The 18,606-nt window shown below is 35.5% G+C and overlaps 1 protein-coding gene across 3 annotated transcripts in view; it reads left to right on the forward strand.

The window, feature by feature from the left end:
- LOC132204357 (neurotrimin-like) overlaps nt 1-18,606 on the forward strand; it is a 113,598-nt gene that overhangs the window by 75,936 nt on the left and 19,056 nt on the right. For all 3 annotated transcript variants that reach the window (XM_059632847.1, XM_059632829.1, XM_059632838.1), the window contains one exon: nt 17,287-17,494. In XM_059632847.1, the coding sequence (XP_059488830.1) occupies nt 17,296-17,494 (199 nt within the window). In that variant the 5' untranslated portion in view covers nt 17,287-17,295. The remainder of the gene's footprint in view (nt 1-17,286; nt 17,495-18,606) is intronic.

Genomic DNA, 18,606 nt, shown 5'->3' on the forward strand with positions numbered 1-18,606 from the left:
AATGACGAATCGATCAAACGGTCACCAAATGAATGAAATGGAAAGCTGATGGTCATTATCCTAGATCATAAAAAAAATCATTATCATTATCCTAAAAGAACACCCCACCTAACTTTAATTTGTCAAGTTAGGTCTGATTTATTCAATATTGAATTCTAAAGTACAAGATGTATAGATTTAAACGTCTTATCATGAAAAATTCTTTTTAAATAAATATTTCATTGGAATAACTTTGTTGATCTTACTTTTATAAGATTTTCATTGACAAGGAAGAAAATTTTTTTATATAATGTAATTTTAAAATTGGTTAACTTTATTTACAATCATTTCTTGTTCACTGTAATTTAATCGGACCGACTTCACTGCTCATCAAGAAATTCTAACAAGGATTTCAAAATTAACTAAAAATATTAAAAAATGAACTTTTAAATTCAATTTTTTTGTGCATATTGCAACTAGATTTCTGCGTGATTAATCTAAACTATTGATTGATTCAATGTAATTAGCAGTCAATTACTAAAAGCCGCCACAGAATTTCAATGAATATTTGATCCAAACGAGCTCCACCGGCTGTAGCAATTATATATTTTTCTGCGCTTTGCATGGCTTCTTTTCAAGCGCCGCGGTTCATCACGAATGAATGAAAACGCAAACTGCAAAAGAAGCAGCGACCGATCGATTTCATTGTAATTCATAAACGATCTCGCAATCAGCGTTTCCCTTTGAAAAACCGACGGCCGCAAAAAATACATATCAAACAGCCGCCGGATTGGAAAAAGCAGCAGCCGGCAAAAATAAATACGACGACCAGAGTCGTGCAATAACTTTAATGGGGCGTGCACCAGGAAGGTTCAAATTTAAATTAGCGCCACGTGCCGGCCGACATCATAGCGCAATTACTCCATTCGATTGCCCTGCGGCTCCACGCACAGCAGAGAGGAAAGTTGGGATTTTTTATTTTTATTTTGCAGCACACGGAAATCGATCGGCGGCTCCAGTGACGGCCGATGATTATTTTTATTTTCTCATTAACACCCGCCATTGTGTGCTGAAATTCAACGCCGCGCGATTAGAATCTCTCGCGGACAAAACTGGCGCTCGTTGCCTTAAAGGGTTCGCGGCCGGCGAATTTATTATTTTTTTTTTCGAAGCTCGCGTGCGAGAGTCGGGCCAATATTTTGACTGCGGTGGTCACGCCAGCCACGAATTACGATATTGATGGATGGCAAACTGTAATTTGAAGACACATGCATGCCGAGCACGACATATTTTCGGCGACTTGCGTCTCGTAATGTCGCGTTTTGGCGGACGTTGCCCTTCGTCACTCATTCATGGGGTAAATAGACGAGGGCGAGTTTGTTAAACAAAACAAAGCAGCCGTTGATTAACCCTAGGCAAGCGGTTTGTAAGCGATATGAACTCTTTCATTTGATCAAAGTTTTCATTTAATATTTGTTTTTTAATTCTTATAAAATATTATTTCTTATTATTGCCACGCTGAGAACCTGCAATTTTGTCAGAAATTACCCTCATTTCTATAGACAAGTTTAAAAATAAATCATTAAATCAAAAAAATTATGTATGTGATAATTTTTTAACTACTTCTAAGGACAGTTCGTGGGGAAAAGAACTTCACCATGTTCCAAATAATAATTTATAATAAACCTCTTTTTTATAAATTTATTCAATTTATTTAAATATTTTTATTTTTATATTAATTACTAAAGCAACCTTTCAATTACTTTTATAGTTTGATATTGCAGATATTTTTCGGGAGCTCAATGCAACAATGAAATTAAGTTCATATTGTTGTGGCACCAGTTTGATGGCACCATATTTTTATTGGTTCACAAACAATAGAAACTCGATTTCATTTATGCATCTGACCCCGTTGCACATATTATTACATTGTTGTAATGCACTTAAAATAATGCAATAATGTTGAACCAAAACTTAAATAATTAACATTATTATATTATAAAATCATATATTTATTTGAATTTGTTTAAAGAGGGTTGAAGCATTTATTCATTTTTCCATTATTATCTGTATTTATATAATCATGATTCTAATAAATAATGAGATTAATGCAGCTCAGGAGATAACGAGAAATTTTTTAATTAATACTTTTGTATGTGATAGGTAAACTATTGTTTTATTTTAATATTTCAAAATATTATTTTTTGTTTTTTTCTCATACATAGGCTGTTTTTCGGCATCATCTTATAAAATTGAATATACAAAGTTATTGCTATATTTAAAAAAACAATTCTAATATAAGACTAAAAAAATTCAATAACTTATAAATTGTAATAATAGAAAAATATTTCTACATTAATGTTTATTATAAGAAATTTATTTAGCAAATTTTATAATAAATTTAACATGCACCGCGCCAAAGCATCTCTTTCTGTGCAAATCTGTGTGTCTGTGTTCTCTCTTCATTATTGTTGTGCAGCTCAGAGGCGGTGGGCGCGTGTTGAAGGCAAAATTAATTATCCGGACGGCGCTGCAGAGAATAAGAGCGGCTGCCTGTCTCTTTGCCTCTGTGAAATCAGCGCTGCGCTCAAATGAAATTGCATCGTGATGAGCGGCAATGCCGGGGCATGTTCTCCAACCTCCATGTATTGTCACCATCATCGCTCAAGTTTATTTTGTTTTCCGTGCCGCGCATATTAATCTGGAATTAAAACTGCTTTCAATGCATGGCCTCAAAGTAAGTCGCAAAATAAGAAATAAATGCAGCGCCACGTTGACGTGAACACAAACTTTTTCACTAGAGCTGCACATTCGAACTTTTTCCTTCTCTAATGTTTAAAGTGAGCGACTGACTGATGAAAGCAAGTAGTTTGCTGCTTTATTGGCGACGAGGACGCAGGAAATTGGCGTACGTGTGTGTCATCAGTGGCGTTTTCAGCCCCAACTCGCGACTGGAACAATCGCCCAAGTGGATCAAACGCGGCATCAGCGCCTTTGAAAGTAACAGGAAGGCAATTTTTCCAGAGTAATGTTTGTCGCAGTGTTTACTCGCTGGAAAGAAAGTTTGTTAAAGATCAACTTTCTTTATCAATCAGGCAAGAAAATTGTCTTAAAAAAGGTGCAATTTATTTTATTGCAAAAACTTTGAGAGGATATTTTTCATTCAATGCAATAGTCTTTTTGAGCAAAAGTATTTGTTGTTATAAAACTTTACGGTAGTAGTTTTACGAACTCCACTACTGACAATTAAAACAGGGGGTTGTGTAAAAATAATGCATTTTTCAGTAATTTATTTCTCTATTCCTAAAAATGGATTTCAAGGATTAAAAAAAAAATTAAAAAATAAATGAACTACAAAAACTTAAGCAAAATTATTCAAAGAAATTACAAATTTAAAACTGCAAGGATTATTCCTTATAAAAATTTCTCTCCATTTGTTGAATTGCAAAAGAAAAAAAACGGACCTCTAGTTTAATTCAATTTCACAAAGCAAGCACTTGGAGCACCTTGCCCAAAAGGTTTAGACCAATCGAGCCGCAAAGCTACTTCAACAATTCCAACCAGCCTGAAAAATCACTTGAAAGTTTTGTTTTTGAAGGATGGGAAAAAATTCACCTTTACTTTTTATTGTAAAAACGAAACAAGTGGGAAGCAAGAAAGAAAAACTCGCACGGCTTGATTGTTTTGTTGATCGTCAAAGCAGGTTTTTCCACTCTTTGTAATAATTGAGTGCAAAAATACTTGAAAGTACACACGGTGACAACAGACGGCAGCAAATTAGAACGTCCTTTGTTCCTATTGTGCGCGAACGAGGAAATAAAGGGACAGACAGAGAGAGGCGCGGAAAACAAGAGCGAGCGAGACAGTGGGCACTTTGTGCGTTTTGTTACGTTATACATAATTCAATGTGTTCGCCCTCGTCGCACTACTTTTCACTCGTGCGCGCTCGTTCGCTGTCCAAACAGATATAAAAATTTACATTCTTTTGCACGCTGTAATGAACCTAAATTGCACAAATGAAAAAGAGAGGGTCGAGAGAAGGAGAGCCCTTTGCGCTTTTGCCGTGGTTGGCAAAGTGCATCAGCTGTTTTTCGGCCACCGCCAATTAGCTTTCGGGGGCTCTGATTGTGAATTGCAAAAATTTGTGCTTGATTGGAGAATGAACGATTTTTCTGGTAAGAAGTTGAGACTAATTAGTGGGTTTTTCAAAAATTGTATTTTAAAATTGCTAAATTAATTAATTTGACGTCTAAATTGTTGATTCATCAAAGTTATTGAATTAATCCCCTGCAGGATAAAAAATATTAATTGAACATTAAATTGTAAATAATTAATGGCCAGCTATATTTTCTAACCAACTTTAATGCATCATTGATGAAAGTTGTAAAATTAAATTGTTTTCAATTTTAATCTATTGGCAAAAGATAAAAAAAAATTGTTTTTCAAACAGTAGCAAAATCAATTAATTATTCACATGCAATTTTAAAGGAGTAAATACTGTAAGAGATAATTTATGCTTATAGAGATTTGCTGGGATAATTTTTGTGATTTATAGTTACACTAGAACATATTTGAAACTGTAAAAATACTTCTGAATTGATCCTGGATAAATCCAAATTGATGAGTTTGATTAAGAAATTGTGCCTTGAAACTTCTATATTGAGTATTAATAAAAAAAATTTAAGCACAGTAACTGAAGTAATTTACACTTTTATAAGTGTACAATTAAATGCATCAATATATTATTGAATAAATAAAGGCTGCTAAATTATTTGTTTCATAAATTGTTTAATTAAAAACTAATTTACACAAATTTTATAATATTATGCAATATAATGGGGACTTTAAAACGTAAATGCAATATTTGAGTGTTTCATTGCGACAATTTTGTGTTTAACTGCACTAAAACTTGTTTTCAATCAATTAATTATAATACTACGGCCTCCCAACTCCCAAATTATATACTTCTCTATTGTGAACGTGAGTTAGTTTATTATCTCTGATACAATCTGTCTATTAATGTAGATAATACCATCAAGGATACTGCGATGAAATAAATAATAAAGAACTAATTATCGTGAACAACGTTCAATTACTAGCACAATTGAATGAACTGGAGGCTGCAGGAAATTATCTACAGAATCCCAAATCCGAAAGTCGTTCCGTTTCACTTCAAACTCGGCTGTTAAAACGCAATCGAAACTATTGATCAGAGTTTGCGAAATTACGCAATCAAGATCGCTTGTCACCGAGTAAATTGAGCATCCGATCTTTTGACTGGCGCGCCCACAAGCTAGAAATGTGCTAGTGCGGCACCAATATCCGCACCCACACGTGCGGCGCGCACAGAGATAGCGAGGGCACCGAGTCAAGAGAGAGAGTCACGCGCCCCCCGGTGCCGTCTAAATAATGTCACTCGCAGCACAAATTAATAGCTTTTTCGGCGTGTTTTGCAATAAAAGCAGGCAAGGCCCGCGGCGGCGTCGATGCCGGTGATTTATTTCTGCCCGAAGAAAGGGCGGCGTGTCTGCCGAGAGATAAGGAGAGAAGCCCTTGCAGAAATCAAAAGATTCATGAGCGCACCGTGCAGGCAGAGGGCTTCGCAGCGCACATGTCGTCTTTTCCGACTGCGATTGAGATTCGCATATCAAATTTCCCTCCCTTAGTAATCCATATTTCGAGAGCCCCTGCTGCTGTTTGTTTTCCTTTCCCCGCCGGCTCCAAAATTCGAGTGAGCAATTTTTACCGATACCAAATAAACGCAAAAGAGAGTCAAAGGGATTTGCTTGTTTGGCTCTTTTTTATTGAAAAAAGATCAACGTGTCTCGCAAACTCGTCACCTCCTGCAGAATTTATCGCTCGAAACCAGCTGGCAGCTTTTCGCTTATTTTAGTAGGGAAGAAATTTTCTGAAAATCATTTTGCGATCTGCTCTGAAAATATATTCATAATAACATCACCGTGATTTAAAACGACACGCATTTTATGAGCTTCGTATAATGCCAAGAAGGTTTTACGAGCGGTTAAGTTTAAACCGAAATTATTATCGTCAATCATGCGATGTTTTTAACTTGAGAGTTATATACACGCTCATGAATGAAAGTTGAATAAATTTCCGCTTGAATGCGGTTAATTGGAGTTGTGTGGAAATAATAATGGTTTAACATAGATTCCCCTATTCATTTTTGGCCAAGCTTAATGGTATTTAAAATTGAAATTATCCTTAAACAAGGAAATAACAACTTTTTTACTACTTTTTATTGATGTGCAATAAGCAACATTATGGAAATTAAGAAAAAAAAAGAGTAGACTGCGTTGGATTGGGGTCTTTTTTGCTAGAGGTGATGTCTTTTTGTCAAAGAATTCAATGCCCTCTACAATTGTTTTTTCTTTCAATGAAAAATTTCGTAACTATTTGGTAACCAAACAAATAAAATAATAATTATAATAAAAATAGAAAGGAAGGGTAATGTAGACTAAATTATTGTCTTTGGTTGGAAGTGTGATAAAAAATAAAAACAAAAAAAATAATAAAATAGGTCGGTGCCTTCTGCACCACTAATAAAGGGCAAAGGCCGACCGGACTTTGTCTTGCCTGTTCCAAAAAAAATTGTATTTTTTACCTACGTCTTCTGTCATAAAAGTTAACAGACACATTCAATTATTCATCAAGACTTCAGTACTTGATACTTGATGATCAAGTACAAAATAATAAATAATAACAATCAAACTCCGTTATGATTAGTAATTAGTATCCAAAAATTAGCATCTATATTCAATTTTATTGTGATGATTTTTGCTTTATGTGCAGCTCCACAATATATTATATTTTGAATAAGTTTATAAGTTTAGTTTACGCTTTTAGCATCGTGTATTTGTTTTATCTTGCCATTACAAATAATATTTTATATATAAAATTAAAAAAAATCATTTATTGTATCAATCATGTTAATATTTTAAATTAAGTAAAAGTTATCAAATTATTAATTAATATATTTTTTGGATAGTTTTTTTTTTAAATAAAAAAGTACTTAACTTATGTTTTTGTTTGCAAGCATACAGGGAATGTTAAATATTTACATAAGAAGGAATATGACGACAAGCCTCGTATTGTCCAGCTCAAAGCATTCAAGCTCCCCAAGAAACACAATTGCCTCACTTTATACAACAGAAACTTCCGACGAAATTTAATGCTAATAAAAACGTTTTGCATCAAGAGGCCATCAATTAGGGCTGTGCGGAAATTGCTGCGGATAACACAAATAATAATAAGCCGCCTGGCCACAATTTCGTCCGCATTCCTCCGGCCGCATTATTAATAGCACCATGAGTAATTGCGGGAGTAAATTGCGGCTGCATTTTGTGTGTGTGTGTGGATGTTGTCGCCTGCCGTCTCGTTTTATCGATTTTCGCTTGAGGGTCTTTGGTACACCTCTCCATGGTTGGTCCCTTGTGTCCATTTGTTGTGTTGTCGTCGTCGTGAAAATAGCCGGCCAGACGCACAACGGGCCACATTTGTCACAAAAACTCCCCGAAGACTCTTTAGCAGTCCACAAAAGAAGCCTTATTACTGTGCCAATTTCGCTCCCACACGGCTTATAGCCGGGATATCAATTTGTTGGCGCAATCTCTGCCCTCTCCGAATCGCCCGCCCTCTTTTGCTCCGTGTAGACTGCCTGGATTTTCATCGCCTTGTGTTTCACCTCTCATTTTTTGTCTGTCTTACCGACCGACGCCAAATAACGGATATATAGTGAGGGTCAAAAGTGAGCAGTTTGAGCTTCGTTAGCTCCTTCAAACACAGGCTTTGCGAACCGCAGCAAATAAAGAAACAAATGAAAGAAGTTACACCGTTTTCTGAGTATTAGAAACGTAGAAGTTACTCTGGAAATAAATGTTCTTGTTTATTTGGAATAAAAAAAATATGTACTTAATTAAATATTATTTTTTTAAATTATTTCACGAGTTATTAATTTTTTTTAATTAAATTAAACTTTCTCTCAAAGGTTTTTATACATTTTATTGACATTTTTATTGTTTCATTAAAAAAATTAATTAATTAAGTGCAGTTATAAAAAAAATTTCGATGACAAATTAAAAGTTGAATTCAAAATTCAAACATCATAAGTAAAAATACATAATTATATACCTAATTAGAAATTGAATAATATCACATATTGATTTTTTTTACAAATCAATTAAATAAATTCTCACTTTCCAAATGTTGAATATTTTAATAGATAGAAGACCAGCCAATAAGAGAAAACGAATAACTTGTTTCACCCCTGTTTTCTTACCATTAGGATTGCAAGTTACCTAAACAAGAGCAGGCGAAGCCTTATTACTGCTGCCACCAAGAGTATCACTTACCGTAAATACTAGATTAAAAGCGTGTCAGAATTTGAAACCTTTCACACAACACTTTAAAGATATTAAAACTTAACTTTATCCATCTTGAATTAAGAAACATCTGTTTTAATCCAACGTTTATAAATATTGACTTTTTGTATATGCTGATAATTACTATACATTAATTTATTATTTAAATAAATTTTGAATAAATTTTTACCACTTTGAAATAATTTTGCTACAGACAATTTTGTTTATTCAAATAAATAATTTTGTTTGCAAAAAATTATCATACAGAAAAGCTTGAAGTAAATAAATTCAGCGTCTCTATTTGAACGTGCGCTGTGCATTATGCAAACAGTGGAGACGATAATCCAGAGCAATAAAGCTTAGTCGTCGGTGCTCATTTGCTGTCGGATCGCAGAGCCCTTGAACGTGCTCGCTGTTGGTGGAAATATTTACGGTCTCTCGCCAGTGATATCTCGGCGCAGCAATCGCGGCTTATTTCGCACCTGTAATTTAGAGGGCATTAATTGTTTGTTGGGCGTGCGTGCCAAACATTTATCGCCGCACCTGTTGGCTCTCCTCGCTTCTCGCAGCCGCCGCGAAATAAACGGCGCGGGCACGGACGACGACGGGTGTTAAGGAGGAACCGCGCCCTCACCACCAACCAACCCCCTTCTGCACTCGAATTTATCACATCGCTTGATAAATATCGTGCAATATTGCCGGAAATTTGTTGCCAATAGCGAGAGAAGAAGCGGATCGATTTTTAACGCGAGAAAGAAAAAAATGGGATAGAAATCGGAGAGCAAAAAGAAGAAGGGGAAACCGTAAAGTGCTAAAGTAAAGTATTAGGAAATCTGATAGTCTCTCTCAAAACAATTAAGAAGAGAGGTGTATCTAACATGAACTAATACTTTGATTACCTGTTTTTTGTTATGTTAATTAAATAAATATATAATATTGGATTTTTTTTTGTATTTTTCAATTAGGGCATTTAAATTTCATTTTTAATTACAAATAATTATTGTTTGTTATTCAAAAAATCAACAATAATGGAATTTATACTGAAATAAAATGATTTGATTGAAAGAGAAGAAAATAAAATGAATCATTTCATGTTTTTTCCACGAATCTGCGCATCATTTGTTAATCCCACTTAATGGAACTTTCAAGTAATTAATTTTTATACAAAAGTAAATATGCATCATTTCACGCTTCCTCCATTAGTTGTTTTCACAACGCAAGTGTCCACTTCCAATGCGTGAAGCACCAAAAGAGTGACATTTCAATATGAAAGTTGTAGTGGGCAGCGTGTTCCTATTTTTCCAACTTTTGGTTAGCATTAATTTTAATAAATTGGAATTAGTTTCTCAATAATATAAAAAGATAATTTCACTATTTTGCGCAGCAAATGCTAAAAAATGTAAGTAAAGCAGCCTGAATCGCATATAATCTTCTTTTTAATTTTATATATTTTGGAGAAGAGGTGTTAAAATCAAAATTAATATTTTTAAAATTATTTCTTCTGCTATTCTTTTTTTGTAGTAAATATTAAAAAAAAAACGCACAATGAAAATGCAAATGATCAATGGTGAAAAATTTGAAAATAAGTCATTTTAGGTGATTCAAAGTTGCTATTTTTTTTTCTAAAAATAAATAAATAAAAATTTTAAAGTGGCACATTTTGTAATTATTAATGCTTTTTAGTTCGCAACACATGAAAAAGGTGATAACCATCCCTAGCTCTAATAATTTCTATTTACGAGTTTTTTTTTTAATTTGATTTTCACCAACTCAGAAAATTTTCGACCAATTATCGACAGTTCGATTTAATCCGCAGAAAGCCGCTCTTTACTTAATCCAACAAAAAATCTGTGAACAAGAAAGTTTCCCTTGCGATTGGCCGCATTAAGAAGCACTCCATCTCACAACTCGTTCTCCGTTCCTTTCGACTGCAAAAAGCGCAAAACAAAAGCGCCTGTGATTAAAATCCTAGCTTAATATGGAATCTCGCATGTGTCTCACTGTGTGTCAGTCTCAGACGCAGCGGTTAAAGTTAAATTGAAATTTTTCCCTGCAATTCATTTGGCGTAGTGGTGGAAGTTGGCGGGCGCTTCTTAATCAGCGCGAAGCCCTGCAGCTGCATTGTTTGGTCGTCTGGAAGTTTGAGTGGCAGAGAAAGAGAGAAGAAGTAGTGAGAGATCTTCAGTCGAGTGCTCCTTCCTTCCTTCGCTCTCTTTCTCCACTCGCGCATTGTATCGTGTTTAAAAGTTGGAGCACGTAGATTAGACATTACTGGAGTAGTAAAAGGCAGCGGCAGACTTGATATTAAATTGAACACATCTTTCTCCTCTTTCTCTTTAACACTCGGCGGTCCCTTTTTTCCTCTTTCAAATGGACGGCCTGCCTTCCTACAAGTGTTAGCAGCATGCCAATGGAATTTCGTCATCTGCCGTGTCCTAGCTCCACTGCCCGTCGTCCTTCCGTCCGTCGTCCGCCTCGTGACATTCCAGCTCCCTTGAATTGCAAACCGACGAACGGTCTGTCCTTCCGTACGTCGCTCCCTCGGCTCTTATTTCGACTCCACCGGCATAATCATAAAAGATTCGCGCGCACGCTGCGGTCATGAATGGAATTCCCTGCCCAAATTACACTGACAAGCACACTCTCCGCCGCAAATCCACTCCGCCTCAATACATTTTTGTCCAAAAGAACGACAAAAAATTGATTATGATGAGCATTTAATTGTTGAAAGTTTGCATTTATTTTCATAAATTTAATCAATTTGTTAAATTTTTCATATTGGAAACGAAGGAAATAATTTTTATAAAATATCTCTGCAGTGGTTTGGAAATTTGTGCCCTTCAAAGGTTCAGCAAAATTTTTGCTAGTGGTGGTGCTGCTTTGTCCATTATGTCAATGCTTTTACCTTTCGGCAATTAATTATTTATTCAATTTAAGTAATGAATGTGAAATACTTTTTAACAAATTGGAAAACGTTAAGTTAATATTAAAGTATTGCGGGAAAAATATAATTTTTTTCATTATGCTTTACAACAGTTAGTTCCTGATGCAGGCAATACAGACACTAAAAAACTTAAAATTGATTTATTAAGGAAATCAAATTTAATTAAAATAATATGTTGTTTTTAAAATAATTTAATCACTCATTTTTTTTAAATAAATATAAAATAAATATTATTTGCCTATTTACCGTGTTGTTAACTTTCAATTTGTTCATGTTTTAATTTTTATTGAAATTGATAGCATGGTACTAATGATAATTGTTTAACTTTGTAACGATTTACTGATTATATAGATAAAAATATCCATTATAATATTTTCAGTAAATTTGTAATATAAGAAATTGAAAAACTAATTATATAGCTTTGCCATAAAAACACTTCACAAATTGAGAAAAGGCGCGGCACTCTCAGTAGCTTTTCAATTATACTCCTTGAGCCTTTCACCCTTTTATGCTCGACTTCTGCAATTTTCCTTTTGCCTTGTTCGGCAAGCTCACGTCGTTCAGTTGGTGAATTTTCGAAGGAAATTCAAAGTAGGCGTGAAAGCGGCGGCTCATTGCTGTCAGCGGCAGTGGGCGTGCGGTGCTCATTTTATTAACCCCTGCAGCTAAGATGAATATGCAACCTGCTGAGCATGTATGACAAACTGGTTGTCAGCGTCGCTCTCGCGCTTTGTAATAAACAAAATCGACTTGTTGTGAGAGAGACGAAGAAGAAAAAAAGAACGTGCAAGACCTTTTGAATGATCTCAAAGAAAATTTTATTCCCGAAGGTGCGAGACTGCCTGCCAGTGAACGGAGACTGATGGCGTGCGATTGATATAAAATAATATTAATAGGATTTCAGTTTGGGCACAGAAACGCCTCGAAAATGATTTTCTCGCTGGAATTTTCAAAGACGGCAATTTTTGGTACAGTTTTATTCGTTTTTTAATAAATTTTGAAAAAGATTGGATTACTTGAAATAAATTATTGAGAAAATAAACACGGTTAATACTATTAATTAACAAATAATAAGGAACCCTTACTTAGTTTATTATGAATTTTCTTAGAAAAGCCAATAATAACTGCAGCCTTTATTCTCAGCAAATTATTTTCCAAGATTTGAAGCTCTTATTTAAGTTATCCGGACTAGTGAGTAAGGATTCACCTTCAGTCTTAATTAATTGCCAAGTCGGAATCCTCACAAATTACTTATCCTTTATCATTTGATAAAAGCTTATTACGAAACTTGGATCTAAATATAAGCGGCGTCTCCATTGTCTCAAGACTACTTTTTAGTTCTTCAACATCCCCTTTTATGTGAGTGTGGTCGTGGAAATTAATTTTGAGCTGCCATTCCAACGGTTCCACTCCTCTACCTACCTACCCGCCTACCTACTTTACGCAGACGACACAAGAATCATCACAGTCGTTTTATCTCATGTCAGCTTGAGCGACGCGCTAGCTCACCACGTTTCTGCTCTTTCTTTCTTTCTTGGAATTATGTTGCCAGGCAGCAGCGGCAGCAGCAGCTACCGGATTTCAATCTTTTCTGCCCTTCTTTTTTCATCATTTAATTTAAAAAGTCACCCTCTCTCTCTACCTGTGCCCTCGCTCAAAGTGGCTCTCCTGATTGGAAAATTAAAACGACGCTGCAGTTTATTATGGTGAAGGCATCGCGTCTCGCATTCTAACGAGTGCACTTTTTCCCCGATCTGCAAGGGAAGTTGTTTGAAAAATTGCTCGGCACCTCCCTTTTTTACACAAGAGATAATGTCGTCTAGAACTTTGCTATTAGTTTGCATGCCAATCTCTGGACGACGTTGAGATATTGTCCGGAATTTGCAATTGCAGATTAAAGGCTCTGGGATGGAATTGGACAGAAGGAGCTTTTTGAACTTTTCCACAACTTTCTTTCAAACTGATAAAGTAAACTTTCGTTGGAAAAAAGAAGTGCGAGTAGTGGAATTTGCACCATAAATTGAACCTCTAATGTCATTTTCCATGGGTTGATTGACTTGTTATTATTAGTTCCTCAATTCCTTTCTTTGATCACAAAGAGACACAATTAGTCGGCGGCAACATTTCAATAATAATAAGTCACTCGAAGCTGGGGAGGAGAGACGCGCTCAGCAACATTGATTTTTATTTCAATTAACCCGCACTCGCCGACAGTTACCTTTCGTTCTTTCTTTTTCCTGCCGGCGAGCTGAATTATGGACGACGGCCTCTCGGTCCGTGCTCGAAATGCCCAATGACTCTTATACTTGTTCTGTCCGCACCGCTGCTGACTTTAGAAATGTTGTCATTAGCCACCGACCTCTTCAGAGCGAGGGAAGATTTTTTCTTCTTACAAGAGGTCGCAAAAATTGGTATCATCTAATTACCAGTAAAAAAAAATTATTTCCAGCCATATAAAAATTGTTTCAGCACGGAATAAGATTACATTAAAATGTTTATTTTTTTACATAATTGATCAAGTGGAAGATGCAGCTCGAGACTTATAAATTGTAATCTACTACAATTTTTTACTTCTGCTTATTCAGACCATAAACACTTATAATTGTCGCCTTTCTTCCAATGAATGAAACTATTGATCAATGCAAATTTTGAATTACAAATCTATCAAATAATTTAAAATATACATACATATGTAATCAAATCCTAATGGTTCATATAATTAACAAATTTTGTTACCTTTTTATTCATGCATAAATGTGTAAATGTGAGAGATAATGGGAAAAATCCGCGTGAGACGAAAAGTTTTTAAAACATTTTTATGGCCCTGGTTAAAAAATTCAAGCTCATTAAACGCAGTTCATCTTGGCCAGCGGTGGCAGCGCGTCGCCTGCATTTTCGTGCGTATTTATGAACACACACGCGGTGCCTTAAATTCATTATTAACGCTCGGGTCGGGTAATGCACGCGTAGTCGCGTGAATATTTCATGCGGTTTGCGCGGCGCCGAGTATGAAAATGTGGTCAAATGATGAATGCGAGGCAGAGAGAGAAAGCAGGGCCTGTTTATTTATTTATGCGCGATGCAGCAACTCATTTCTAACCTTTTAAGGCATTAGTATAATAATAAAACAATTCCGCGGTTAATTTGCACGGCGGCGGGATTATACGCCAGCCGGCTGCCGTTTCACTCTCGCCCATCCTAAGCTGCCGCTAAATGCGGAAGAAATTTTCGCAGAGAGATAGAACAAGCAAGCAGGGTCGAAAGAGGGTCGCTCTGCACCACCACAACAGCGATGTGGGGTTTTCGCAGCCTCGGCCCTACAATTACCTCCAATGCTTGACACCAATTTAAACATAATCGTTTTTGAAGGGAATGGTGCAAATGGAAAGATGGAATATTCAAGCAATTTTATCAACTCCGAAGGAGAGAAGAAATGATTTTTTGCTGAATATTTATATGAAATTATTATAATCTTAAAATGAAAATGTCTAAATTTGTCACTGAAAACGTTGAATATTTAAAAAACTTGACTTGAAAAATTTTGAAAAACGTAGTTTTACTTTTTTCAAATCAGAATTTTGTGAGGATCATGGAAGTGAGGGCAAAATTGAAATCCAAAGCTAACACAAAAATCTGTATCCAACATAATTTGAAATTGCTTATTTATTTATTTATTTTTTTTTTTTTTGCTCAGAAACATTTAAAGATCTCTTCATCAACGCGATATTGTGCATGATTTTTTTTTTTTTTTTTTTTTTGAAATTTTAGGCGTGTAAAATTACGTTTCGCGACTCCTAAAAATTAAAACTCCCAATTTTTTTTTCTCTTTTGTAGAGAAATTATATTCGCTAAATCTATTAATTACACTTAACAAATAAAAATGAAATGTAGTTAGGGAACAAGAAAAATTAAAAAAAAGTTTATGATTTTCTTTCATCTGGTGTTGCCCAAATATTTAAAGACCTTTTCATCAAAGGGAAATTGGTAAAATAAATCTTTTTCTTATGGCTATCAAAACAGATCCAACAGTTTTGCACCGACGAAAGAGTTGGATCCAATTGGATCCAACAGTTTTGCACCGACTGCTGGTAGTGCCGGCAGTGCTATTAGTGATTTGACGGATTTTGAAAAACGTGATTTGAAGAATTTTAATAAACGTGATTTGACAAATTTTGAAAATCTCGAATTTTAAGAGACGAGATTTCTGCTCATGAGTATGCTCACTTTCATGTACTCAATGCTCATGCTCAATAGACCCTTGCTCAAGAGTTAAATTCGGCTTATAATCTTGCTCATGAGCAGGTCATGCTCAGATTATCTGGAAAGTTTATATTAAAGTGCATATTTTTTCATCACGGGTTTTTTCAAAAACTTAGTTTCCACCCTCAGTTTCCAAACTCTTAATAAAACTTTTTCATTTTTTTATGTTAATAATTAGATTGTTTTTGTCAAACGTAAAAAAAAAATATTACTCAGAAAAGTGCACATATTTTCAATCTATAAAATCAAACGTATTGAAAATCTCTCAAACTCTTGTGCCCATATCGAGCAGCAAAGGGACTCTTGATGTTTTCAAGAGTTTGGGGAACCTCTCGAATTTTGCGTCAACCTTCGGCCCCAGGTCGGCACAAACAGAATGAAGCCAGAAAACTCACTCACTCTCGTTCGTTCGTTCGTGCGCTTTCATCTTCGTCTTTTTTCGCCTGCGCCTTTATGGCCCCGCTAAAGGAGCAAATGAAATAAGCTGCAGCGAGAAAAACTTTTACCCCCACACCCTGTACACAATTTGGCCTCCACCGGCGTCGGCTGCTTCTTCGGCAGCCGCGCGTCACTCACGCACAGCATTTCTACGTACTTTGGTAGCGACGACTGATTTCCTGCGCGTCTCTTTGCACAAAACCAAAAAGTAGTATTTTCTGCTCCTCTGGCGCGTCTGACGCGTCGCACAAAAGAGCCGGCGAATAAAATTTATCAAATGGAAATTTCGGCGTGCTCCCGTCGTCGTCGTCACCGCAATATTGTATATTAGGGCGCGCGCAAGAGAGAAAACGCCGGGTAACAGATGTCATATTTAGCCGCACGCAAAAAGCAGCCCTCGCCCGCCGCAGCATCCGCCGCGCTAACAGTTGTCGTGCTCTCTTCGCGCAAAAACGGCTCGCATTTGGATTTTTGTTCAAGTGGAAAAAGTGACAGCTTTGCTGGAATCTCTCTATTCAGGCGAATGTTCCATTGTAATTTGTCACAAAATCAGACCGTTCATAGTTAATCATTTCAAATTATTATTAGAAATATGATTTTTTAAATTTAAATGTGATAAATTCGTCAGAACGAAGGATCTTCTTTTAGATATTTCACACTTTCCTGTGTGTTATTTCTAAAATATTAGCAAAACTGTGTGTTTATTCACAAATCAGGTCATAAAGCGTGAAAACCAATTACTCTAAAGAGGAATAAACGGCAACACTTCAAGTAAAACAAAATAGGTCAGAAAGTATTTTATAATAATTTTAAATTCTTTTATAATGATCACTTGATCAGCAAGCATATAATTAGAATTTTTTACTCTAATTATTTAATATTAAATTTATTGAATATATTTTTAAAACAATATAAATTTTGTACGCATATTTTACTTTTAAATTTAAATTATAGGCCAAATAAAGATGATAAAACATTATTAAATTCAAATTCAGATCAACTAAAAAGATTATTTATTATCACCAGTCAAGACTGAAAATTAAAAGATTTAAATAATTATTCTTACATTTCATTGGCAGTACAACTGTTACATTCCATTTTATAATTATGATTTTGATTTCTCTGAGGTTCAGACCTTTGAATTGCAATAAGAAAATATTATTAGTGAACATTTTTACATATTTAAAATTTAAAAAAATTCTTGCTTCAGTATTGTTTATTAATTGTTTGCATAGAAACAGCTTAGGGAATTAAGAAATAACTATAGTTAACAAAATTGTGTTTCAGGTTGCGTGGATGCACTTTGAGCAGTCGGCAATCCTGACGGTGCACAACCACGTCATCACCAGGAATCCGCGCATCTCGGTTTCGCACGATAAGCACAGAACATGGTTTCTGCACATCAACAACGTGCAGGAGGAAGACAAGGGCAGATACATGTGTCAAATCAACACCGTGCAAGCCAAGACGCAGTTCGGATACCTCCACGTAGTCGGTGAGTGCATGGAATAACGAGGGTGGAAAACACATTAACTTCCCCGCGCGCACATTCACACACGCGACTTCTTGACATTATGGAACCGCTCGGAAAGCTCGTGGGTGTAAATGTAAAGTGGGACGAATTCGCTGTAACGGCAAAAAGGAAAAGAGTAAATTTTTTTGCCAAAAACTAGTTTTGCATACTTTGACCTTTCCAGTTAAAACATGCAGGGAAGTGGGAAGTATACCAACACCAACGATTCATTTAAAATCGTGTAAAAACAGGACCAGTTTTCCTGATTCTATGACAACGTAGATTTTCAAAGTTCACAAAAAAAAAATACTATCTTGTGCTGACAATGAGATTTTCAGATAAAATATAATAAAAATAATTTTGTCAATTATTACCAACAGTAAAAGTTAACATCCTACGAAAAAAAACTTTCAAAAAATCCTGAAAAGTGCCTCAAAAATCATCTTTTTTAAAAAGAAGTAGAATAAAAATGGTTTTAATTTTAAATTCGCCATTACAATTATACCATTTGCAGAGATAGTCAGAATTATAGAAAATTAAATTAAAAAGATTTCTCGGTGCCAATCTAATTTTGATAACATTTGCTATTTTATTATGAAATAAATTAACATAATTACGTTGTTAATTAAAGAGGCTTACCGGAAGCACTAAAAAATTCATGAACTTATTAATTATAAAGCCGCAAACACTGAATTTGTCGAAGCCCATTGGTGAAAAGTTTGAACTTGCCGAAGCCCAGTGCATATATTGTCGGAAAAAGTTTCGCTCGGGGCGCATCGGTGGAAATTTCTTTGACAATTATTGAACTTCAACCCTCCCGAGTGGAGCGCGAAGCCGGCCGAGGTCCTTTCTCCCCTAGGCGTAAAAAGTTGCCGGCCTACCATCACGGCCTTAAATGAAATCTGCGCGCGCGAGGACGGGGGTGAATTAAAAATTTATCCTGCGGCGCGAATGCAGTTTTAATGGCGCACGTTCCGGGTGTAGCATTTTTCTATATTTAATACAGGCTCAGCAAATTTAAATTCCGCAAGGGAATCGTTTCGTAATAATATAAATGTCGTCGAAAATAAAGAATAAGAAGGGCCAAGTATAAT

This window comes from Neocloeon triangulifer, unplaced genomic scaffold (genome assembly GCF_031216515.1).
Source record: "Neocloeon triangulifer isolate White Clay Creek 2 clone unplaced genomic scaffold, ASM3121651v1 ptg000002l, whole genome shotgun sequence".
In the NCBI taxonomy this organism is placed as follows: domain Eukaryota; kingdom Metazoa; phylum Arthropoda; class Insecta; order Ephemeroptera; family Baetidae; genus Neocloeon; species Neocloeon triangulifer.